This window comes from Zophobas morio, unplaced genomic scaffold (assembly GCF_036711695.1).
Source record: "Zophobas morio isolate AGI-343-1 ecotype UQ-CSIRO unplaced genomic scaffold, CSIRO_AGI_Zmor_V1 ptg000005l, whole genome shotgun sequence".
In the NCBI taxonomy this organism is placed as follows: Eukaryota; Metazoa; Arthropoda; class Insecta; order Coleoptera; family Tenebrionidae; genus Zophobas; species Zophobas morio.
The window spans coordinates 5,484,094-5,511,504 of NW_026972110.1; the positions used below are offsets into that span (position 1 = coordinate 5,484,094).

The 27,411-nt window shown below is 32.4% G+C and overlaps 1 protein-coding gene across 5 annotated transcripts in view; it reads right to left on the minus strand.

Annotated features, from left to right (window-relative positions):
• The window catches only part of LOC135122480 (uncharacterized protein), a 311,894-nt gene that overhangs the window by 20,174 nt on the left and 264,309 nt on the right, over nt 1-27,411 (minus strand). For 3 of the 5 annotated variants that reach the window (XM_064046673.1, XM_064046670.1, XM_064046675.1), the window contains 3 exons: nt 21,990-22,139; nt 18,750-18,917; nt 9,805-10,023 (listed from right to left, as the gene is read on the minus strand). In XM_064046673.1, coding sequence (XP_063902743.1) covers nt 9,805-10,023; nt 18,750-18,917; nt 21,990-22,139 — 537 coding nt within the window. The remainder of the gene's footprint in view (nt 1-9,804; nt 10,024-18,749; nt 18,918-21,989; nt 22,140-27,411) is intronic. The other 2 variants (XM_064046674.1, XM_064046671.1) reach the window with 1 other exon arrangement.

Genomic DNA, 27,411 nt, shown 5'->3' on the forward strand with positions numbered 1-27,411 from the left:
ACTGAATTCTCCATGTCGTCAGACGCTTTGGCCTGGAGGGGTTCTTTTGGCCCTTAGACGCTGGGTTGCATCGTTCTTTGAGAATGAGGTAAGACGACCTTGGATTTATGCGGCTGCGTTCTCCCTTGGGCGTGTGAGCGCTGCGACCAATAGATTTCGTCCCGAGTTCCATCGGTGTGCTTGCTTGGGTTTTCATTTTGCAACATTCTCAATTTTTGGTGCAATTTCTTCCGGTGGTGTATTGGGTACTAACTTTGCATTTGTATTGTATCTGAATTGTATCTGTATCTGTAGTGTATTCTGTATTGTAGCTAGATTGTAGGTACCTGTATTGTATTTCCGTTGTATTGTACTGTATAACGTTCTATCCCTCATTAACAATTCCTAGCCCTCTCCTTTCCTAGCGAGATCTGCTCCAGACCTTCCCGTGGTTCTTGCTGAGCATCAACTATCGAGGACAGAAAATTCAAATTCAAAACCAGCAAAGTTTCACAAAAATCATGAAAATCGCTCGTTGGTGGCCAACGTGGAGCAAAAGAGACTTTTGTAACTCAACTAACTTTGTTAACTCTATATTCTTAAGGAAAAAAAAATATATTACATTTAATTTATCATTTATAAGGACAAATAGTCATTTGCCACGCCGATGCTCATTTTTAGATTAAAATCTCACAAAACGCGTAAATGTTCAATTTGTGTCCGGGGAGATACAATGTTTGCAAGTAGATACACAGTACATCGGGTAGATGCTCAGGTATATAAGAGTAATAATGAAGTAGGTACTTCGTACTTCGAATATGAGTATCTACTCAGTTTTATTCATACCGTCCAATGTCTCGCTTCAATGTTTGATTATGATGTTGATTATGAGCACAACGCTGATCAACTTCCGTATCCGAATTACTCTTGAAATAAATCATCGCGATTTGCACCTTAGGTAGTTCGTCGCACATTTGATTGACTTCGTGGACTTATGTCAGCTTGTCGTCTTCTCGGCATTGTAATGAACTTCATAAAACGACACAGAATTATTTTCACAGTGAATCAAATCTGTAAATTTTGTCTTGAGAATTTTAAAATATTGAAAACTTCAAATTAAATCCTCGAATAACGGTAAAGTTTGAAGTTTTGTCGAAACCAACAAAGTGAACATCGGTAAATAGAATGGCAGATCAAAATTAATAAGACACTTTCGCAATGTGTAACTAAATTCACTTTAACTAAGACTTTTCTTAAAATAAACGACGTTTTTTTTTTTACGAAAAAACAAAGAACGATTTGAAATGCAATAATACTTTTTTCACAATCGCACGGAAGAAATAGTTTTGTATGACACGTCAGTTAGGCGACAGGTCCGTCAGGAACGCCAACTATTCAAATTCATTCGAAGTGGCGATTCCTATGCAAAATTTTAAATTTTTTTTTATCTTTTAGCCGTCTTATTTTTTATAAATATTCTTACATATAAACCTTCTCCTGACGATAAGGAACACATAAAACACGTAAAAAAAAGAATCGTCCAATTCGGTGCAGTCGTTCTGAAGTTATGGGCGTACATACATTTCGGCGATTCATTTTTATTAATATAGATTAAGTGTGTTCTTTTTATTATTTGTGCTTCAAGGAGGAATAAAGATAACTTCGGATCAATTTTGCTGATAATTATAATTTGAGCTTATTTCAACACACTAAAAAAAGTATTACACAATCGAAAAAAAGTGGTCTAGTAGGTTGTGAAATTTATTTTTAAAACAATGATGTTGATAATCGCAACGCGTTTGCAATTACGGTGAAATAATTGTCAAATAGCTACAATGCCAACATCATTATTTTAAAAATAAATTTGAGGCTTTACTTTGATGATTAAGGAAAGACCGTTTGGTAATAAAATGAAAAAAATAAATATTTTAGTGTAGACAAAATTTTGGCTGAACAAATAGAATTTCAGGGAGGGAGAACAGTACTTTTCAAAATTATTAAGTCTATAGGTTACAAACCAGTATAGTAAACTGTACCTAAATCTTAGGTGAACAAAAACATATCGTTGGAGGTAAAATAACTTTTTTCAGAAAATTTCTTCGAATGCTAATTTCCTATGAAGATGTAACATTTGTGTACATCGATGAAACATGGGTTTACCCAAACGGTTCTTCCATTCGTCGTTGAGTACACGATTCAGATTTGAAAAGTAATCCCAACAAAACTACAAGTGACGTTTCAAGATTTACAATCTTGCGTGCGAGTTGTCATTTGGGTTTGTTATTAAGTTCTAAAAATAATGACAGAGTTTACCATAAACACTTTATCAAAAATTGGGTGGTTAATAAGCTTATTCCTGCTTTGAACAAGTTGCAACAAAAATGTGTGGTGGTAATGGGCAATGTACCATATCATTTGGTGTAGTTGGACAAACCACCCATATTTTGTCGCAGAAAAAGTCAAATGCAAGAGCGGTTGGGTAATCACAGTATTGAATTTCATCAAAATTTTTAGAAAAACAACAATGGGTTATAAGTCAACCTTTTAGAATTAACCAGAAAGACGGTCATGATGTCCTTAGATTACCCCATACCAATGTCAATACAACCTTAATGAAATGGCGCGGGGTTTTTGTAAATGTTACTATAACAAGCACACATATTTTCACCCTTGAGTGTGAATAGTAGCTAGCGGATGGAATTAAATTATTAGTAAGTGAAAATATCTAAAACTCTTAAGTACAGCAGCTAAGATTTACTTGTTTATACTTAGTAAATTTATTATACGGAAAGGTTTTACGCTTGCAGAACACCCATGAAGAAGAAAGGTATGATTCTTGTGAAAATTTACCAATTCCTGTAATTTTTAGTGAACAAAAACTTTGCCAAATTTTGCTTTATTTAATACTTAAATTGTGTTCTCATGGTGGGGTAACAGAATTTTTTGCTGCTGAAATGCACCTAGCATCAATTTTCTAGCAGTAGGTCTTCCATTAATGAATTTATTAGTTGTTACATTCGCCCTTCAGTTAAAAGAAAATAAGTTTTATATAATTAGACTGTAAATTTATGTTCTGAATAATTAATTAGTTTAAAAATAATCTTTCTTGATTATAATGGGTGTCTAATTAAAAATTTGGTCAAGAGACCAGTCTCTACTTTTTTTGTTTTTTTTTTTTCGTATGTCGTAGTGCTTGTCATCGTGTTCGAGACAGTTGTCTTTTCGATGTTAAATTCAGTTTAGAGGTTGTTAATTCACAACAGTCGATGTGACAAGCGGGTGATAGCTTTCAAAATTCATTTCGGAAACGACATACGGAAAGAAACAAAATCTGGTGACCAGACACTCGATATTTAAGCTGGCAAAAAAAATTAAGCTGGCTAAAACAATCCATAATTTTAAATAGATGACAACACAAATCTACGGAAAGAATGTTAGTCTTTCTAGAAACTTTAGCTTACTAATGTTGATTACCAACCAAGTAACCAAGCTTATATATCGAAACTTATCTTTTACATAAATAAAATAAAATAATTAAATTCCATAAACCTCAATAACTTTTTATTTAATAAGCTGTGTATTAAAATGAATACCACACAAGTGAGATATATCATTGAATGTATTTCACATGACAAAAATTGGTGACCTATCTAGTGCATTGGTTCTACAATCAGTTCTGAAGATATTGTATTGATACTGTATTAGGTATGACCTTCGAAATTCGTGTTATGAACTACTAAAATATGAAATACTGCGAGTTCAGGACGTTTTTGAAACTTGAATCGAGTGGGTATAAAACTAAAAAGTCTAAAATCCTTACTGCTGAAGCGATAAAGCAGTTTCTGAATAATGTACCCGATTGACAATATTTTTTCACAAAGGTAAATTTTTGCCTGACTGATTGCTGGAGAAGTAACTTTATAATAATTTTTTGTAGGTTGTAATAATATTTGGTTAGTATTTAAAAAACTGCACATCCAATAATTGTACTTTCATATTAAATAAATAAATTATAAAAAAGACTTTGTACTTATTTCTATAATTTGAAAATATCAAATGAAACGTCTAACTGATTAACCGCAAAATATGTGTAATATGATAATATTTATTTAGTTTCTTCTTTGCCGTTGTAGTCGTAGAAAAAATAAGCTGTACATTTTCGTTGTATAGTACGTAGAGAACTATTTTTTTTTTTCACGGGCGATAAGAACGTTTATTTTTGCTGCACCTGTATTTAGGAATAAATAAACTAGTCAGAATTTCATAAAATTTATCACATGTGGTATTAATGTTGTGAAGTTCATAGAAATGATCCCATTGTGTAGATACGACAAAATTAACTTTCCTAAAGTAAAAATTTTGCGTTGTTACAAATTCAAAATTTTTAAAATAATTATCCGAAGTTGAGAACGAAATATCAAAGGATGGGATGATAATTGTTTTCACTCACTACTGGGTAATCAGACAGCGAAGACTAAATAAATTTACAACGGTGCTGTGTTGATAGAAACTGGAAAAACTTGAGTAATTATTTAATATAACGGTATATATGTTATCCGAATGACTGTTGTGTGAAGAAACACTGAAATCCCCTAGAATTACTGTATGACACGAGTAACTAATGTTCCATTGACATCAAATAATTATCATTTCAATTCGTTTAATATGATTATGAACTGCGTAATAATGCAGCGTTTTAATATGAACGACTATCTGAGGGGCCTATTACATTTGGGGTTCCCTAAATTATTGTTCTGACCTGAACATAAAAAAAGGGTTGCTGCTTGTAGTGCAAAATTCTAGTAGCTCCTCCATGCTATTGGGGTTCCAGTAGATTCTGCCATTTGATTCTTGACTCGGGTCACTCTAGCACGATTTGCCACTGTTCACTCAGGCCACTGAAATGTCCAAATTCGTGGCAACCTAAACCACAATTAACAGTATGTCAGGCTGTTAAAATGTGAGTAACTTGCAGACCGGGTTTGTTGAATGCATTACGAATGATCGGCTAATATGGTTTATTAATTTTGCGTATTGGTTTCACACACATTGGTTTTCATTTTTGTTGTGGTTTACATTACATTTTTTAAAAGTGTCCATAGGGATTCCGTTATTAATTTTATATACCCAATGTTAATTTATTTTAGGGTACAAATCCAGATACAATCATTTGTTCGCAGAGTGTAAGCTTACAGTACAGGTGGTATTATAGCAAAACAAAAGTTTCGTGTGCTTCGGAGGCGAGGAAGATTTAGTCTAAATAACTTAGCTTCATTTCCATCGTTTCTGCCACAAAATGAAAAATATGTCTAAAAAATTAAAAATGATGTTATTTTGGACAAAAAAATAATATTTGCCTTGTTGGAGGTTGTGATATTTTTATTGAAATTCTTACAAACACCAACAAAAAACGAAATGCAATACGCAAATTACCTACACTCTTGGTTCGAAATGTTGTAAGAAGCTAGAAGCAATTATCATTCTTTGTTAGCCTTTAATATTAAAGAATTCGGTTTATTAATGTCGAAGGCTTTAGCCGCCAACAAAAAATGGTTCTATAATTTGATTTTACAACATTCTCAACGAAACGTTAGTTTAGTTTGACACTGAGTGTAGATTTCTCGAATGACTTGGTATTGGCAGTGGCAGTAAACAACATGATGCAAACTGTGTACTTCCGCTATCATTAATGTTAACATCCGAAAATAAAATTTTATCCTTATCAAAAAATTCTGTGACAACAATTCACAAACACCTGCACATTTTAATGCTCGTAAATCATTCTAATGTCCTTTAGGCACAATGAATGTTTCTGAAAGTTTCGTTAAAGCAGAAGATTTTTTTTCTGTAATTACCAAACAGCATATGAGTGTTTTAGTTTATGTGGTTGAGGCAGCTTCCACTTATAAATTTAGTGTATAACTATTATACAGAAATTATATTTCTGAGTTGGATATTATGTCTTTCATATATCCAATTACGGTTTCAACGTTTTTGCAGCTGTATAATACGCCAAATTAAAAAGCTTAGCCGACAGCTTTAACAAAAAAGCAACACTAATTTTGAAAGTTTTAAAGAAAATAAAATTTTAAATGACTACTGTAATACCGATAAAACTAAGCAAATAATTTAACTTTTTCAAGTAGCATTCTTTGATTAGTAGTACATATAACCGATAATGCAATTAATATATGAAGTTTGAAACTACATCGCATAAAAAAATTTTCTTTTAATTTTTACTCAAACTCACGTTAACCTGGGGTGTAAAATTTAACATGGAAATTGTTATGGTCATTTAAAAAATGTACTGTATAGAAATAAGCAATAGCACTTTCAAATAGATGGGATTTAGCTGAAATAAGGTGTGGCGATGGTTTCGAAATATAAAAAAACGTTCCTAAAAAATGTTGTGTTTTATAAGTTACGTTCTGTCACATTTTATAACCAGCTGTAAGCAACAGGTGTGAGTACTTGAGGTCAAATCTTTCGACAAATGTTCGAAGTGACGTCCATTGACTTAATCGCACGCTTCGATTCTACAAACTAATGCTCTTTGAAAACGTCAATAGTATTGGTTATCGGGATGATTTCCGTGGCGACGACGCGGCAAATTCTTCTATTAGTTCAGAAGTAGTTTCAACACGTGATGGATATAATGATGACTGTAAATGGTACGTTGATTTTATGAGTTAAATTTCAATTAAAAATGGTAGGGTACATTTACATAAAAATCTTATCAAATAATCAAATAATATTCAATCTAAATTGATAAGCAATGAGAATAAAAAAGTAAAGTCTAGATATTGCTATGCAGCATTTAAATTCCTTATTAATGTATATGTTTTACTAAATCGGTATTGTTCTGAGGCGAACAGTTGTTGTATACATCTACAGGGGTAAGTGCAGTAAAACATTATTTTAGTCAGACGCTTTTCCAGTAACTTCTTGTTTCATCTTAAACTGTGGGAATAGAAAGTGTCATCGGTAAATTGGATTAAACTTCAAGAGTCTCAGACAAAAAGAACAGATTGTTTAGGGACGAAGATGTTTGTAGCGAAAAATGAGAATTTATGGGATGCAAAGGATTTTATCAACAACAAGATACTAGCTTCTTACATTTTTTTAAATCTTAAGTTTTGTAAACGACACAGTAACCGTGAAAGTACAGATATAAAAAAGAATTGTTGATCAGTTGTGAAAAAGAAAACGTGCAAAATTTATTTTACTATTTTTTTAACGTATTACACCTTTAGCTATATACTGACACGAAAATTATGAATATGGGAAAAGTAGGTTTCAATAGATCATTTCGTGTTAATGTCTTTGGATTATGTTAGTGAAAATGGCAGCTCTCTTGTGTGTATCAGTTGATGTCATCAGATCTTTTCTTCAAAAATGTTTTTTTTATAAGTATTATTTCCAGTTGGTTGATGTTGGTGTTAAATAAATAAAAAAATAGAATATTGTCTATAAAATTTTGTACATATCCAGTGTACAAAGAAACTTGTTTTCCCTGCGGTTAAACCTACAGTTCCGACACTGAACACGTTGGCTCTAACGTGACTAATTTCGAAAGGATTGGCTTGGAGAACCGAACGAAATGGAAGTAACCGTACAATTTTCAAATAAAGGACCCAAATATTTTTCATAAGAATCGAATAGTTGTATATTCGTTTATTGTAAAAAGTAACTAATGTACCGCATAAGGCATTATTAAAAGTTTTATTTCCTACCGTTTTGTGTAAACATTATACAGAACACTCTGTTAATACATCATTATATAAAATTTTGTAAATTTTGGTGATAAGTGAAACAATGTTTCCTTGTTAAGTTTTTAAACTGAATTATAAAGATTTCCACATAAAAAGCACACATTTTGACTTTACTACTTTTAATGCAAAAAAAAACAACGATACTGTAAAACTACATGGAAGCTCTAATAAAATTTTAAATACTGTGCAAAAAATCGTTTGAAGCTAGGATGCTAAAATGTTTGTAGGTTAATGTAATTCTTTGACAAGCTAAACGAAGTATTTTAAGACATCTCTGAACTAATTATTTACTACAGCAATAAACATCACAAAACATATTTTCTTTGCAAAAGAATAACTTTCGTTGATAGAAATGGTAGTACATCAGTAATTCACTGAAGAAAAATTATGCCGAACAGATCAATTTTGTCAAATATTTAACAGCTTGTTAAACAAATCTCAATATAACACACTGCTGTAGTTACAGATGTAGATATACCAAAAATATTGAAAGGCGATTTAAATGTAGACAGCAATCTATCTGAATGTAATAGATTCTTCACAGCCCCAACTACTGCAAATTTATCTTTTACAAACTATGGCAGCTTTAGAGATGTAGGAGCTATAAATCCCAATACTCCGTGGCAATAGTATAAAATCTATGTTTGGGACATCCCCAATGTACCTTTTTGGCTTTATTTCTTTCCACTTTTCATGTATCAAATAAATCTATCTATCTTTTTTGGGGTTTCTAACATAAACTGAAGCGAATACATCTCACTGTGAAACGTATAGCGTAACTACTATAGTGTTTTGTTACAGTCATTGTATCGAAAAATCAGCTCAATAAAATGTGTGACAATTTTAGAATTTTTCATTTTATGCCTTCCATGTAATCTGTATAATCAAATTTTATAATTGTTCTAGCAAAATACATTTATTTAAAATTTTAGTGAAACACTGTGTAACATTGTTTTGTTGATTGTAGACTATTAACACATAAGAATTGGGATCAAAAGGATGATCTTAAAATTTATAGAATAACGTGTTTGTTTACCTATGGTCCAATAATATTCCTTCCCTATTAATTTTACTCATATCGTTGGTTATATATGTATATATAGGCTGAGTCACAAAGCAACGATATCTCATTAGCTACCTATTACAAATAGAAAAAATGTTAAAGAAGGTTAAAGTTGTATACGGTTCATTGAGTAGCACACACTAAAATGATTTTTGATTTTTCACTAGGAATATGGGATTTTATAGATATAGTTATTCCAATTGTCCTCTTGCCAGGTTAAGTTTGACTATAGAGAGTGTTTAAAGATTTTTTTTTAAATACTATAATAAAATTATTTCTTACTCTGTTTTTTATTCTCTTTAGTTTTTGTTAAGAATTTTCTTATCTAAATTAATAGTTTTTGCCAGTTTTCATTTTTTAAGACACACACCAACAGATCAAAACAAAGAGAATAAAAAGCAGGTAAGAAACAATATTAAAATACTATGAACTCTATTTAAAAATCGTAGTATTCTAAATTTTTACATAAATATTCTGTACATTAAAAGGTATAACGTAATTGATACCCTAATAAATCCTGTGAATTTGTTTATCTTTCCACAAAACACTGCAACACCGATATTAAAAATAACAATTTGTTAATTTTTTTACAAACCCATGCATTGCTTAAAAATTTAATGGAAATGGAAATAACGTGCTAACTTCGCAATGGAATTTCAAAAATAAAGTACAGTTATAAAGAAGAGGCCAATTAGAATATGTAAAAATATGTAGGTTGTTCCATTAAAAAAATAAGTTGTTGGTTATGTCTCAACAACGGGAATGTACAGTTGAAAATAATTTTATTGCAAATAGCAAAATTAATGGAGATATCACGACATGAGCGGGTTCAACATTTTTTAGAGCTTTTCATTCAAGAAAAAATACTACCACAATGTTCAATAATGCTATCACAATAATTAATTTGCAACGTACGTATCTATAAAAGACATATTGCTTGTTAAATATATTCACATATACTGTGTCAAAGTTCTCAATTATTACGCTTACCTGATCTTGCATGAGAAGCAGGTGTATGGTGATGACTTCTGCCGCTGCTTGTAGATCCTAGGGGACTATCTGGTACGGGTCTGGGCGGAGATCCCATTAAAGATCTAGGATAAGCTGGTGTATATCCTACGACAGCTGGAGGTACCCACATATCTTCTAGAGGAACTTTACCACGAGATTCCACAAGTCCAGGCGTGGATTGACTGCGACCCATGGCGGCTGTAAATATACATCGTAACTTTTAACAAAATATCGAACTTTGACAAGTAGTTAAAATTATGTGATTTTTATTTCCAAAACAGTTATTTAATCCTACGTAAGAGATCTTTGTAAATATAACTTCGCTTGTGCCAACGCAAATCGGGGAAGTTAGATGCATAAATAAACAGTCGTCATTAAATTATTCAGGTGACGAGCGATTCATTGAACGGGAACCCGGAAATTCTCCGAAATTTTAGCACTTTACACTAGTTGCCATGATGAAATTGGCAATTATTTAAATGCTGTTGACGAGACTTTCAGCTTATATTAAGTGCTGTGTTCATGTAGATAAAACAAGGCAACGGTAGGTGGTGTTTAAACTTTGGGTAATATGGGAAGAATGCACAATTATGATAATAAGTTAAGCTCATATGAGAATGGTTTGGAAGCCATCGCGAAGGTTCTGTTAGTCTAATTCAGATTTATTTTTAATGAGTCTTCTTGTCTCGCATAACTGTTGAGATTTTACGTGATATTAAAGTAGATTAGTGGTATTTTACTTCGGCATATTTTAAATCTAGATAGTGCACAATAAAAGTTGCTTATCTAGAAATGATTGACAATGAAATAATTCCACAAACTCGCGAATATGGGGGAAGTGAAGGATTCTAATCCAAGGCAGGAAAAATTTATAAGATTTGGATTTTAAAGGGTAACTAAATGACGAATCTAAAAGTTCTGGGAGCTTGTATTTAAAAGTTTTCGTATGCAACTAGAAGTTGTTGATCGAATTTGGAGCTTTGCAACGTTTAATTAAATACATAGAATATATAAGTATATGATTAAGAAGAATTAATTTGTCCAGGGGACTTGAAACGAAAATCTTGTGTTAAAAAACTACGATTCATGAGAGTTAGAGTTACCCATAACAACGTTAAAATATAATAAAATATGAAGCCAATAAAACATCTCTAGCCCTATCGAATCAGTCTTTTAAGCTGGCTAATCCTTCGTCACCGGTTCGTTCCACAAATAATTTTTTTATTTACGATTCTGTGGGAAGACACCTCAATAGTGGCGAGGATTATAAAGGCTACTGAAATTTCGTAATCAAGTTTAGTAATAAATCGACGAAAGAACTTTTGCCACACATGAGTGCATAGTATATACCTTATAAATAAATGATAATTACTGTTTTTGTAAAGTTAATGTAGCAGCATTTATTAGGTTTGGCGTATACCGTTGGCTGTAGTTACAGCATAGTTAATTATTATTCGTGATACTATACAGACAACAGCGGTTGATGTAATAAAATTACTGCATGCGAGATTATTTTGCACTGCGCTATTTTGCTGCCTATTTACATTAATATTAGAAATATCTAATAATGTGAGTTTTGCGGCAAGATACTCTATTATTCGGATTAAATAAGTAAGTATGTGGATAACGAATAAGGGGGCAAATGAGAAAAACCAATACTAGGGAATACCATGTTCATTCCAAATTTATTGCTTCCGGAAAGTAAGCTAGGGAAGTGGCTATTTTAATAGTAATGTCTAAGGTAATGTCATTTTTTCTCAATATTTCATATCTTATGTAATATGAACACCTCAGTTTCTTCTCGTTTTTGTAGATTTGTTGGTCATTTTATTAGGCAGATAATTTTCGAAATTACTGACTTATAAAAAAACAATATTTGTGAAGAATGAAATTTAAAAATTTGGAGTGCTCGTTTTGTATATGTAGATGTATTCGTTTTTTTTTCTATTCTAGTTATTTTCTAGTGCAGTAACTGGTATAGTGTTATGTTATACATTTTCAAATGTATGTTTATTTTTGATTATTTATAACAGAACTGTATGTTTTACGCTGGAAACATCTCTATATGGAATAATGGACACTTGTTTTTTTCTGTATACATAGTACACATATCCAGCGAATGTGCAGCCTGCTTAAATGTTTATAAGACTCATTCTCTTTAATTAAAAAAATAATTTAAAATAAATATTTAATTTTCGTTATTTTGTTTTGAAAAGATGTTATTGTACGTAGTTTGATTATACAAAGAAAACGAAATGATAACTAGTGTAATTGTGTGAAAAAGGTCAACGGATCAAAAATTAAAGAAAAGAATATTATAGAAATAGACAAAATAAGAAAAATAAGAATGGGAAAACGCAGAACAGAAAACCGGGTTAATTAAGAACCAACGTTACAAAGAGAGAAAGAATTTAAGGCTAATAGTATGAAAAGCTAAATGTCTAAATGACAAAGTATTAAAAAAAAAATCAGAATCAACGTAGTTTACGTTCCACTACTAGATCAGTTTCGAATGATATTTTCCTTCAAATCCTGAGTCGAGTTTAATTTGTATCGGATTTTGAAAAGTGCGTTAAGTGAGGTAGTTCTATCACCAAGTACGGTAAATCATTGTGAATTAGATAAATAGAATCTTAAATTGAGGTTAACCATTTAAATGTAAAACGGATTGTGACCTCCGAACAGACGCACCCTATTTCTAATCGGAACGAATATAAAAAGTGCTAGAAGTGATAAGACTGATAAGACTTGGCCAGGATATTTGAGCTCTTAACAAATAAAAATTTAACAGAAATGTCAAACGATAATGAACTGATACAAATGATGTACGGAAGAAATTAAGAACCTTAAAACAGGTAACAAACAATTTTTGATCCAAATAAAGTACAAGAGTATATTGAAAACGACCATTAAAGAATTAACAACTGGAACCAGATAAAAAGAAGAAAAAGAAATTGTAATTGTTGGATTAGAAACCGAAGATAAGGGATCTATTAAACACATCAAAGAACAGGTAGAACCTTTTATAAAATAGTGAAAGTCATGAAAGTAGGACGTAAAACAAATATGTGCGGTTAAGCTGGAAAAAATGAAAAAAAAAAATCGAAAAGGTAGAATTTGAGAAAACCGAGTGATCAAATTGTTTACCTTAAGACTAACCTAATTACGACTCAGGGAAGAATTCTTTCTGAAAGGAAAGAAAACACTAAAGACAATAAAGTTAATATGAGATACAAACATGAAAATATTTATTAATGACAAACAGTGAATTTGGGATGAAAAAGATGAGCTGGTAGAAGTAATAAGAAATGGAGATTCAAGTAGCAAGAGAAATTATCTAAAAAACTGGAATAGGGAAAAGGCAACCATAACAAGACAACGACTATGACAAAGAATAGGGACTTGAAAAGATTTTAATAAAATGAGAATGGGTTATATTAAGACAGAAAAAATAGTAATGAGAACTTGGAAGTACGCGGGCTTATATGAAAAAGGAGCAGTTCAAAACTTAATAAAAGAGGCAAAGAAATACATATAACATTGATCTGACCCTTCTGGTGGTTATACAAGAAACACATGTCAAAGAAACATCAACAACACAAACGAATGGTTATATAGTGGCGGGGGAGAAACAGGAAGATAAGGAGTGGACTATTTGGTAACGAATAATTTAAAAGAGAAAGTAATAAAAACCGATTTCAGTCCAGACGTATATTTAGACGTATTTAGAAATGAAAGCTGCACTTCACCAACTGAAGCAAAAATCGAGGATATAAACGACACTTTTAAGAAGAAACAGAAGAAACTTATACAAAATTGAATATTAGAACGATTGGAGTAGTACCTACTCCAATCGTTCTAATATTTAATATATATCTAATTTGTCCAGTTGTCTTCCAAGACATAAATGGACAAATAGGGAGGGAGGCCAGGCTTAAGCAACTGACGAGAGGTCAAAGCTTACAGTAACATGCTAACGACAATGGGAAGAAAATAGTAGAATTTTCAGAAGAGAAGCAACTAAGAATTATGGGTACTAGTTTAAAAAAAGGATATCTTTAAAGGTACATGGATCTTATCAAACGGAAAATATATCAATCAAACTGACCATGTGTTAATTAATACTTTGTAACATCCCACAAAAAAAAACCCTCAAAATATTTGAAATTGGGTAAAATTCGTTATGATGGTCGACGCGCTATCTCCGCCTTCATGTGAAACGAGTTGATTTCTACACCAAGTTATCACATGATGGTCTTGAAATGGCTGACTGAAGTGATTATCATGAACATGGCTAAGAATCATCCTGATTAAATCGTTTCACTCGTTTGGAAGATACGACGCCATAGACAAATACACAAAAGCTTCAAAATTAAAAATTGAGAAAGTGATTATCAAGCATAGTTTTGAACCATCCCTATTAAACTAGTTTTCAAACAAAAAAAAAATGTATTGAAATCTTCCTTTTGGGAGCTACGGTACCACAGGCAGACGCACCTACAGATAAAGGAGTTAAATTATAACACCCCTCTTTCTGCGTGGTCCAAGTTAATGGTCACTTCCTTTCAAGAATAAATTTGAAGCTAAAAACTTGTTAAAAGTAAAACAAAACCGGTTAGACAAAAACAGCACGATGTAACAGAATTACGAAATAGAAAAAAAATACGAAAAAAAAACATACATTTCAAGAAAAGGGGACGATTGTATCCAAAAGATGCTATAGAAGATGAAGGATAAGTACGAACTAGCTGAAGAGAATTCTTTCAGTGAAATATTAAATGGCGATACTGATGAGGAACTATATGAAATAGTGGCCGAAGATAATGAAGAAATAATAAGTAGTGGCCTAGTCAAAGAAGAAGTCAGGGAAATGATAGAAACATTAAAAAATAACAAAAGTGCGACGGAAAATAATATAACTGCAGAATAGATTAAATATGCCGGAGAATATAAATGCACAAACGCTGTATGAAATAATGAGAGATGATCCAGCTGAATGCAATAATTACAAGGGAATGGGTGTAGACTACAAAAGCTTAGCGGCTACTAATAAACGAAAGAAAGGAGAAACAAAGGGAGGCCAAGGAAAAATGGAGAGTACCAGTTATGACAGATCGGAGAGAAAAAGAATTCAAGATTTGGACAATAGCTAAGAATAGAAAATTATGCAGATAAATAACAAAGTTATGCGCCTATAAAGGCTTGGTGATAACCAGTTGCAACATAACTTCACTGAGAGATATAAAAATGCCTTAACTCCGGACTGGGGCCCATTGTCTTATGATTTTGGGGAACCAAAATTTAATCCGAGCTAGTAGAGTCAACAAAGATTTCTTTCTCACAGTGAATTTTAAGTGAGAATAAAATTATCTTGAAGACTCCTCAGAATCGCTAGCAGCTAGATTTCGTGATGACAAGTTACTGGTTTCAGGAATATCAGAATTTTTTTTATAAAAGTCGTGAAGTAGAACTAAGTCAATATTTTATTCCAGGATATTCATGCCTTAATTACCAATCTGGGAACTGATTACAGTAAAGGAAATTAGCTCTAGCAAAAGTCTAGTACAATGGTAAAAGGTTGGGGTCTATTGCAGAACGGCGATGATTGTATCGTAAGAATAGTGAGAATATCCCTATACTCGACATATTTAGGTCTTATAACCATTTTATTTCTCTAAATAAATATATCGTATGAGTCGCAAGAAAAACTTATTTTTCATATTTAGCACTCAAAAATAATACAAAATTAGTCATCAAAAACAGAATACCCCTTACAAAGTTTTATTTTTTGACCCAACCAAAACCTTTATTGGTTAATATACAGAAACAAAAAAAAAACTAAATTGCACCTAAAAGGTTTCTATAAAAAAAATAATAATAATGAAATGCACCTAAAAGGTATCGATTATTATCGTCATTATTGCTCCAACAGGTATTATGATTTTACCTGAATATGGTTAAATGATGAATTAAATTTAATACATTTAACAGGTCTCCAGGATTAGCGTATAATGATGTTCATTCATCGGTTTATGAACAATTCAACTCAAAGTAATACTGTTATGAAATGGAATGTTGAGGGAAATGTGGAAACGAGAGTTAGCCTTTCAGGTGTAATTGAACGTATACAATTTTCCCGCAGTCTTAAGACCTTTTCTTAAATACCATAAAGTGACATATGACGATTAATGTTCCTTGTGATTAATTATTATTTAATAAAATACGGTTTTCTATATGATTTTTTTGTAAAATCTGAAAAATGTTTTTTTAACATTCCAGGACTCTGGTGATGGAAGATTAGAATTTATCCTAGACTATTAAAATAAATTAATAAAACTCATTTAACAATAAATAATCAATGTGTCCAATTTAAAAGTTACAGACTAAAGAGTTAAACCACCTATATATTTTTACAGATTTCAATTCTGCACGAAAAAAGCAGAAACGATATCAGATGTAAGCGTTTTTCATCAGCAGTTTTCAAAACATTTGCATTTTTATAGAAATTTTTTCGTCTAATAATACTTAATTTCAAAAAAAAGTTGTAGAAATATTTCATAACTTTTGCTGGAACACACCGTATGGTTTCAAATTTTTTAAATTAAATGTTTAGTTATCTTTGGATATCTGCTTTGTCTAGAAGATAAATAAAGAAAATTTTGGTTAACATTTTACAATCATCACGATAGCAAGATATAGTTAGTACTTTCGAGAAATTAAACGGGAATTCCCCTGTTCGTATTATAGTTAGAAACTATCAAGCGCCAATACTTATTGCAACTAGGGCCCGGGAAACAAGAAAAAAAAATACACAAGGAGTAATATAAAATTAATAATAAAAGTCTCTCAAAAACAAATTTAGAAATATTGAAAATAAAAAATTGGTGACTATATATCTATAATAATTTACTGTTGTTATCTTCAAAGGTTGAACTAAATCTGACCCAGTCGCATTTATTTCCAATAAAAGTACAACTTACTGTGTGAGTCAGTAAATTTTTGTGTCAAATTAAAGTGCCGATTAATTTGTTCAATACTGTCTCAAGCGATAAATTCAATTCGAGTTATGTAACTTATTTTATCCAATTTCGTTATGAAAGCTAGGTTATTTCAAAATTGTTGACAGTTGTCAAAAGTCAATTTTTTCATGACTGTCACTTCATTTCATAACTCAGTTACGTAATGAGAATTCATTTCATAACTCGTTTAATTGATATGAAATAACTTCCCGGAGGTTCTCCGGGGAAGTTAAAAACTCAAAAGCAATACGTGTTTAGGGTTTATTATTTAAATTAAATACAAGAATGATTAGTGCAAGTACAATTCTTAAAAACAATTTGGCCTGGCTCTTTTGGTGCTTTCAAAATAGGCCAACATTACCTTTTCATTAATTGTGGCAATTGTTGGCACCACTCTTCAAATTTTTGTATGCTCCGTCTTACCTGCCTTTTAATTTACCAATATTAACGAATTTAATGCTACATTAGCACTTTCTTCAACGTCCGAAGGCAATTCACAGTCAGAATCGCTCACTTTACAAAGCCAATTGTCACTTTTGACTTTTGGTTCAAAACAATGATTCACTTGTTTTTCAGACGACTGCCTACTTACCCAATTGTCATATTTATACAGGTTTGTGATAACAAAATTAAAAACGCATTCAAATGGTCAAATTCAACAAAATCGGATAAAATTTTGTACATAATACGTTATGAAATGGGTATTGTTTGACTCGCCTAACTTGCAAAACTCCCTTCGGTCGTTTTGGCAAACTGTTAGGACTCGTCAAACAATATCCCACTTTTCATAACTAATTATGTAAATAACTATTACATTTTTTTACTGAATTTAGAATTATTGAAATATCTATTTTACGACACTTAATGTAAATTTTTGCTGTTTACTTTTTACACTGAAAGTGTAGTGTGTTGTATTAAAATTTAGAATTGGAATATTTCATTTAGCGTGGGAAAATCAACTCTATTGCCGGATTTATAGAGACCAAAAAAAATAGCATTGTAAAATTTATTGAAAAAAAAAATCCATAGAAAAGAACAAAAAATATTTTTGAAAATTAAAATTGAACCCTTTTCCCAACAAATTAATGTTAAAGTATTAAAATATTCCCCTTTATTTAATCTTTCGGTAGGTTCCTTCTATACCACGTTTTTAAAAAGCGGATTTTACCAAAATGTCCAAGAGTATAAGTCATTATTTTAAAGAAATCCCCAGTCGGAATTAACGGTTTTATCTTGCGGATACCAAGAATTTATAAACTCTGTTAGAGAACAGAACGATCGGTTGGTTGAGAGCGATTATAAGAGCTTTATATAGACAGGAAAACCCTCGGGGAGTCTTTTTAGAAATAAGATAAATTGAGATTTTCTTGAACTTTTTATCAATATTCTTTGCAGTAATCAGAAGCATGTGTGTGTAAAAAACCGTAATGATTTTTTTATTGTTGTTCTACTATAATAAAAAAACAAAGAACTAGGTTTGTTTTTATGTAACTCTAAGATTGTTCAGACGGTAGATTGCGGCATTAGCTGCGGGACATATTTTATATTATGCATGAAGTCCAAATTGGAGAGGCAAGGAAAACACTAAGGATTTTCCAAGTTTCATAGAATTATTTAACAATGTGTAACCTACAGCACAATACTTCCGTCATTGTTATATTTATGTTTATTGTGGAAATAAAAAAAAACCGCCGGAGTGGATGCTGCGTCGAAGTTGTTTACGTTAAGAACAGGTTCGCAATGTTCTAGTACTTAAAAAATTTAAAAACTACCCAACCACTTAATCTTAAACAGATAACAACACTCTTTAACACGATTCGCGATGATCGATGAGCTAAAACTCTTTACACAGTAATGAAAGTGCTTGAACAATCCTGGAATTGAGAGGCTGGGTCTAACACTTACCTTTCTCCAGAGGCGCCCTCTTATATTTCTCGAGTCTCTTGACGGCTATAGCTTCCAAACGAACTCTAGCTGCAGGATATTCTTTTAAAACGTCCCACATGTCCTTTTTACTCAATACAAATAAATCGCTGTAACCCACTGATCTCACGCTCGCTGTTCTTCTATTTCCTACGAAATTATTTAAAAGCGTTTAAAACAGTATCATGTTTTTATAGAGCTGTGATTCTTGAAAGAGAATGGAAAGATAAAGGTGGAAAAACATGCCAACATCGACTGTTTAAATGCGTTTTACTGCTGTGTTTCGTGTTTTGACATACAAAACTGATCTTGCTCTAATGTAGAAACACTGACCTTTATGTCTGAGATAAGCGGGATGCTGTCTTGTGTATATTGTGGTCGTACAATTTTACATTAATGATTCTGTGTCTAAAACTTTTGTACTTATTTTAAAAATATTTAACGCAACGCTACTGCCGTGTTTGGATTAAATACTATTTTGCATTGTGCGCTAGTTTTAAAATAAATGTGTCAGAGCTTAACATACTGAAAAAGTTAAATTTGATATGGAAATGCTCCACGATAAACATGACTGATTTTTTTAGGAAGCTGTACTCGTATTAACCCGCACAAAATAGTTAGAAAAATATTTTGTTAAACAAGATGATATTATTCTAACGGAAGTTTTTATACTGAAACTGTTCTGAGGAATTTCAATCTTTTAAATACCTTAAAATAGTTGGACAAGTGCCAGGAGATCCTCCGTAAAAGCTTCGATTAAGAATTTCAAACACGCTTGAGGATGACAGGGTGAAATGCAACAGAGGTGAATTGCAACGTTTAAATTTTCTTTTTATGGATGCAGTTCGATAAGGAATCTCGCATTAGTCGCATTTGTTCAAATTCTCAGAAACTTATATTTAAAAATCTCTCGCATTTCGAAACACCTGAAAGTTTAATTTAACTAGAATCCAACAATTCTGCTTCAAACTATTTTGCGTTAAGTAATTCAGTTCCGGTTTAACACTGGTTTAGTTTAATTATAAACGAATATTCGCCACGGAAATATTTGAGCAATTATATAGCAGTAAAACTAAACGAATAAAAAAAATCATTGAAAAGTACATTATTTGCTTGAACTTATCGAATGTTACATTACTTCACTATGGTCGACAACAATGGAGAACTATTGCTTTAAAATATATAGACATTTAGCTAATACATTCGAGTCACCAAATACTTTTGTTTTCTGGTCAACGAATATAGTGCCTACCGTGCTCATAATCTTTTCACGGTAAATTTTATTTATTGCCTAGTTACAGATGATTTACGATAACGTACCTTATGCGGTCGTTATATCGAATACAGCAAAATATTGTTCAGGATTTGAAAAAGATACAAATAATAAGACAATACAACAGAGGTTAGAGTCGTATTATTTATCCAAAGTTAAAACGAAAACACCCAGTTGAAATGCAATAATTACACAAAGAAGTGAAATTAAGAAATATCATTTAAAAATTTAGGAAGTATTTTTTTGAGTTCGGTTGCCATTTGATTGAAATTAAGTGACAACAGAGCTCTGTATTGAGAAATTATTGTGCTATACAATATTTAATTACTGAAGTAGCTAAAAGGCTTCCCCTCTACAATTGGGATCGTTTTTTCGTTTAAAAGAGAATTGTTGTTTTAAAAATGTTGATGACGCCATAATTGTCCTAATTTAGGTAGCATTTATTCTGAAATTCTCGAAATAAGCCTGTGCAGAAAGTTACTTCACGTGTGTGAGCACTTTTTTCATATTTTATATTTTTATAGAATTTGTTTTCTACTGCGATATTTTATGCACGTGATACAGGGTGTTAATAAATGATTTTCATCTAGTGGGCTATGACAGTCTGTCAATTAGTTGTCAAAATTTGAATCAAATTTTAACGTTTATTTGTTTAAATCACAAAGCATACGGGAAAATCGGTCTAGGACAATTCGGCGCGGCCGACTTGGCGCGGCCAACTTGGCGCGGCCGACTTGGCGCGAGACATTTTGGCGCAAAGCCAACTTGGCGCAGGGACACTTTGGCGCAAGCCATCTTGGCGCGGGCCATCTTGGCGCGAATGAACTCGCACCAAGAAAAATAGATATAAATATACAAAAATTGCATCCGTTGTTAGCATAACCTAATTTTTATAGTCACCAACGCGTGGAGGGGTAATGTCGACTTTTTAATGGACACACGGGCGCTTCGCGCCCGGCACCCCATTATAAACATACTCCTAAACGTGGAACTTCTTGCTCCGTGGATCATTTAGTTACTGGAATTTGTGCGGATGAAATTGTGTATTTGGTTCCCTACACTTGACATAAATAACGGGGTGCCAACCACAGTACGAACAATAACGATTTTTTATATTATATACAGACGTACTCGCGCCAAGATGGCTCGCGCCAAGATGGCTTGCGCCAAAGTGTCCCTGCGCCAAGTTGGCTTTGCGCCAAAATGGCTCGCGCCAAGTCGGCCGCGCCAAGTTGGCCGCGCCAAGTCGGCCGCGCCAAATAGTCCCATTCCGCGGGAAAATGTGGATCAGTGATAAATACCGAGTCTTTAAAATGTGTATATATTTCCATGAACATTATTAATTCATTATTTATTAAAAAAGTGTATTCTTGATGTTTAAAAAATGGACAGATCAGGATTAACGAGCAAAGCGTTTAATATAAACAAGTACAAAAACTACGCGTATACACAACACATAAGTTAAGTGTGTAAGAATTATTAACACAGTTTTACGGAATACATTTAATTATTAAATTTCATTTTTAAATGAACGTGCTTGTTGGCAGTTTATTTCATATTTAAAATGTTAAAATTATTTTTAATCGAATAAATTAGATGAAGGAAGAACTCTTAAATGCGTTTCTTTGTGCTTATTTAATTTCCCTGGTTTCCGTGATGTCCATTCAATAAAATGCTACGCCATCTTTTATTTTTCCGATGTTATGTTCTGCCCGAGGAAAAACCGGGCCAGACTGTCATAAAACAAGTGATGCGAAACAGCTCGTATTATATCTTTTTGTGTAGCGAGATGCATTTAAGAGTTCTCCTTTAAATCAGTTTTTTCACTACTTAGAAAATAATTTGCAAGGGTGGACAAATACAAGCCGGGCAGGATGTCATATTTCATTTCATGCAGAGGTTGAAGTACTGCACCCTCAATTATTTTGGGCCTGCCTGCTGATATTTACCAAGGTGTTTACCTGCCGTGCCCATATTCAGTATAGATATTTCCCCAAAATAACTTCCTGCTTTTAATGTTGCCAGTACCGTTCTACCATTATCGGCGACTACTTGCAGGCGACCTCGGTTCACTATGTACATTTCTTTGCCGACTTCGCCTGAAAGAAAATTGTTAGAATAAGTATAGCTGTCGTCGGTTTCAGACTAAAGGAAGCAAACGCCTAAGGTGCAAAAAGGGGTGTGCAACATTGTGAACAAGAACATATTTTACACTTTATCGTAGTGAAAAAAATAATTAAATAGAATGTTACGGAAACCTATAGGAACACAATCCTGAAAATAATTGCCACATAAACTTCTAATTTTAGCAACCTCTGCAAAGGGAGATCCTATATGAGTTTTTCTTCGTGCGATCTCGTAAAATCTGGAAAACAGGAGGAAAAAACGAACTTCTTGTAGATTTTTCTCCTTATTCAGACTAAACAATAGCGATCATTTTTAAATACTGGCTGAGTAAGTATAAGCAGATTATCCAGTATCATAATTTATTAAATATATGTGATTTTGAAAGTTCTCTACATATCATATCTTCGAACTTTAAAATCGGTTGTGAACTTATTTCTATATAAAGTTTTATTTAGAAATGTTAGATTTTACGTAGTATCTTTTATTTTGCATTTTGCTAACCTCAACGTAATTTGATACATCAGGATATCAAGCAACTGAAAAATTACTAAAATAAATGACAAAATCCACGTTTGTAATTGAAAATCTATAGTTACTCTGTGACATTTCCCAAGGGCAACTGCCAAGGGTATTTTTTCATTATTTACAAGGAGAAGCTATATGTTATTATACAGTATATATTTAGTTATATAAAAAAATATATTAGTAAATTAAAAATTATGGCAGAATGAGCGTCAATTTTTTATTAAACAAACTGTAAAGCCGCTCATGCTATATATCAATCTCAAACTAACATAAAAATATTTTTTGTTATAAAATTGTACAAACTGCCACCCTAAAAACATGGACCAGTGAATTTTACAATTTAAATATAAAGTTTGAAATTAAGATGGACCCAGCTTTTTAAAATATGCCATTTTTACCTCCCAAGCGTAAGCTAAAGAAGTATATTGTAATAGGGTGCATCCGACGTATGCCTACTTTCATGTTTTCTCTACGTTTCATGACACCTAGGATATAAAAAAATAGGTCCCCCGTTTCCATCTGTCTGTCGTCTGTCTTGTAGATAATTTCCGAAATTACTAGGCCGATTGTTGTCAAATTTTATATGTACGAGTAAGTATGTTAGTGATATGGTGTAGATGGTAAAACACTAATTAAAATTTGTCTAATCATCTCCACCAACAATTTGATGACGTCATCTTAAAATTTTACGTGGTAAATGCTATTTAAATTTTTTAAAGAAGTATATTCATGTGCTTCTGGTTTATTATTCCGCTTTAATTTTTATTACGATTATTTACTTTATAAAAAACTGTGTGCAATATTTGGCACGTGTTTTACTTTTCCGATATCTGTCTCGTGCTCGTAACAACCTCGTGGTTGAAGCGTTGGACTTGAGTTCTGCCTGCGTGAGCTGGAATCCCATCATCGTCAACATTTTCTTTCTACTTAAGACATTGAAATTGTTTGAATGTTTGACTTTAGGTGAGAGAGAAGTTCTGTCTAAACAACATTATTAGACGAATTGTTGGTTTGAGTATAACACATTGAAATATTCTAAAATATATGGACTGCGCTGTCATAATTAAAAATTTGTCCTTGCAACACCTAATATAATCAGAATTAACTCAAAAATTAACTTAATAGTTCAAGTTAGGTCTTCCGTTTCCGTCTATCTGTTTGCGGTGTGTCTATGTAGATTTTTATTATACAAATAATCTCTGAAAATTATTAAGCGATTGTTGTTAGGAATATCGTGCGATTTTCTACCTATTCCTGTACTTGTGGTTTATGAATCCGCCGGGCGGCGGATCGTTAGCGTGTCGTGTTCACAAGGTGAAGGTTGTGAGTTCAATTACCTAAGCGGCATTTTTTTTTCTTACACTATGACTAGTATTATCTGTATTGTTTTCACTTCACTTCACTTTACTGTGCTAATAATTATTGTACAAAAGATTCATTTCATTGATTAAATCAGAAACTGCAAAACCGAATGTTTTAAATTCTTGCAGACGTTTTAAGGTTATAATAATAATAATTTATTTGCCCAACGGTAACCCAGTTAGCGGGCAATTATATACAATAAAAGTATTACTAATTGATACAAGGAAAAAAAAACCTAAAAAACATAAACTTAAGTATCCATACACATTTTAATAACCTAATTATATAAAAATATCGCTATACAGTTCATTGGCCTGTCTAGATACTCTAACCATTGGAGAATTCTTTAACAAATTCGTTCTAGACTGAGATAGCACGAAAGTACAAGCATATCTAGCACTTAACCGAGGCACATGAAAGTTGACATATTCCAGAAGCTGAGAACTATCCAGTTTGTTGTGTATCAATTTCCACATAAAACGAGCACCATGAATCTTACGTCTGGCAGAGAGTGATTGTAATTCGTGAGTTTGCAATAAATAGTTGTAGTCAATATTGCGAACAGGATAAGTACCAGAGATTTTAAAACTTAGGAACTTCATAAGCCGACGTTGCACCCTCTCAAGAATAAGTTCATGCCGCAGATAACACGGCGACCAAACCACTGAGGCATACTCCAGTTTGCTCACAATGAACGCAAAGTAGAGCGATTTAATCAACTGTGGATTATCAAAGTACCTGGACACACGCATCAAAAAACCCAAGGATTTAAAAGCAGAAAGCGCCAGATTTTCAATATGTTCGACAAAACTAACTTCGGAGTCAAATAAAATGCCAAGATCTTTAACTTTATTCATTTTTAACAGACTTAGACCGTTTATCGTGTAGTGTGTAGGAAAATTATAGATTTTTCTTGTAAACGTTACATAAAACATTTATCAATATTTAAATTTAGACGATTTAGTAAACACCACTCACGAATCAAGTCAAGATTGTACTGCAAATGCTCTACATCATCACGACCAGCAATTGTTGTATAAATTTTTAGATCATCAGCGTAGGCTAGTTTCTTACAAGTAAGTGACGTGAGAAGATCATTAATAAAAATAATAAATAGTAGGGGTCCCAAGTTGGAACCCTGAGGTACACCAGATGATGCTGTATACGGATTTGATTTATACCCATTGTATAACACATAATTAACTCTGTTGCTTAGGTAAGATTGAATTAATTTCAAAAATCGTGGGGCCATGCCAAAAGAAGAGAGCTTATTGAGTAAGATACCATGATCAACGGTATCAAAGGCACTTGAAAAGTCAGTATACACAACATCTACTTGACCTTTTTTATCAAGTTCCTGAGATATAAATTGGGTAATTGTTGTGAGATTTGTAATAGTGGATCTACCCGACAGGAAACCATGCTGATCAGGCGACAGATATGACCGGGTATTCTTACATAAAGCTGTGTAGATTACTCTTTCAAAAACTTTAGCAAAGTTAGAAAGTGTAGAAATAGGACGATAATTCTGTATGTGAGTTATGTCACCTTTTTTGTGAACAGGTGTAATACGCGTATGCTTCCATATTTCAGGAAAAGTTCCTGTAGCAACTGATAAATTAATAATGACAGTAAGAGGGTATGCTAACACATATCTGGCATCACGCAATAAGAAACTCGGTATTTGATCATCACCTGCGGTGTTTTTATTAGGAAGACTTGACAAGATATCCAAGATAAGCTGTTCTGTAACCATTTGTAAATTAAAAGGTGGACAATAAGAAACAAGATCTTCAGCCACACTAGTATTCTGAAGATAAATACTAGAGAAATGATCGGCAAACGCATTCACTATCTCTAAGGGAGTATCATAGCAAACGTTATTTTTAAACATAGATCCAGGAATTCTGGTGTAGCCTTGTTTGATACGGATGAAGTCAAAAATTTTCTTTGGATTTTTCTTAATCGAGTCTTCCGTTTCTTGCATGTAAGATTTATAGGCTGACGAAATCAGCGATTTAGTTAGCAAACGAAGTCTCTTAAATTCATTAAGAAAATAAATATCTTTTGTATCTCTCCACTTTCGTCTGTAATATAGTTTAAGTTTTAGATATTGTTTGATTTCCTTTGTAAACCATGGGGGATATAATAATTTAGAACTTCTATGATATGGAACCGAATGCTCAAGTACAGAGTTCAAGATTTTGTAAAATTCTTGAGTGGCAAGATTTACCTCAGAAAATTTTTCTAAAACACTCCAATCTACATTTATTAAATCATTATATAATTTGACAAAATTAGCTTTTCGAAAATTAAGTTTACCGTCTTGAGATAGAGGAAAGGTAGTAAATTTCTGTGGAGAAAATACTTCAATATCAATAGCTAAGGCGTGATGATACAAATCTTCCGGAACAAACGGTTGTTGATCTTTGTTTACTTCAATCAGTAGAGGAATGTTTGACAATAGTAAGTCAAGTAATTTATCATGCGAGTTTAAGATTTTGTTGGATTGAATTAATTCTAGTGTATTACAGAAATGAGTAAGTAGTATAGCTTTAGGAGATGATGATTTTGCAGCAAATTCAGGGACATTAAAGTCACCAATTATTAGAACAGGCTTATTGACAAGTAATATTTCCAAATGTTCAAAAAGTAGTTCGCTGTCATTAACAGACAAATCCGGAGGGATATAAACTGATACTAGGAAAAAGGAAAAATTGTCCATAGTACATTTGCAAACAACCAAATCAACCAACGGGATCAATTTTAAGATATAAGTAACATCTAGAGACTCATACTTAATATGTTCACGAAGACCAACAAGGACACCACCCCCATCAGACTTGTGAACAGATGATAAGTTCCTGTCACATCTAATTACACCATATGAGGGTGGAAAGAGCTCCGCACATTTTACCGAATCATTCAGCCAAGACTCTGTTATAATTATAATATCATAAGATAATTGACAACAACTTGTATAAAACATATGAGTTTTAGATCTTAGTCCTCTAGCGTTTTGATAATAGATGTTAAATGATTTTGAAACATTATGGATTTGGTTGGGCTTGTTTAGTTTAAAGACGATGTAGATATTATGCGGGGAATTCCATTTTGGTATTTAATGCGTAAGTTTGTTTCACCATTACCTAAGCGATTATTTAATTCAGCTTTCATATTTTTATAAATCATTAACTGCATTGGAGTACGATCTGTCGAAACTGATATGTTGCTAAATTGTGACGTTCTTAATTTATAAGCATTCCGTAAGGCTACTGAAACTTTATCTACAGACGAGAGCAATATTTTGATAGGGCGACGATTACTTTTAGAGGGATCAAATTTTCCTAAACGGTA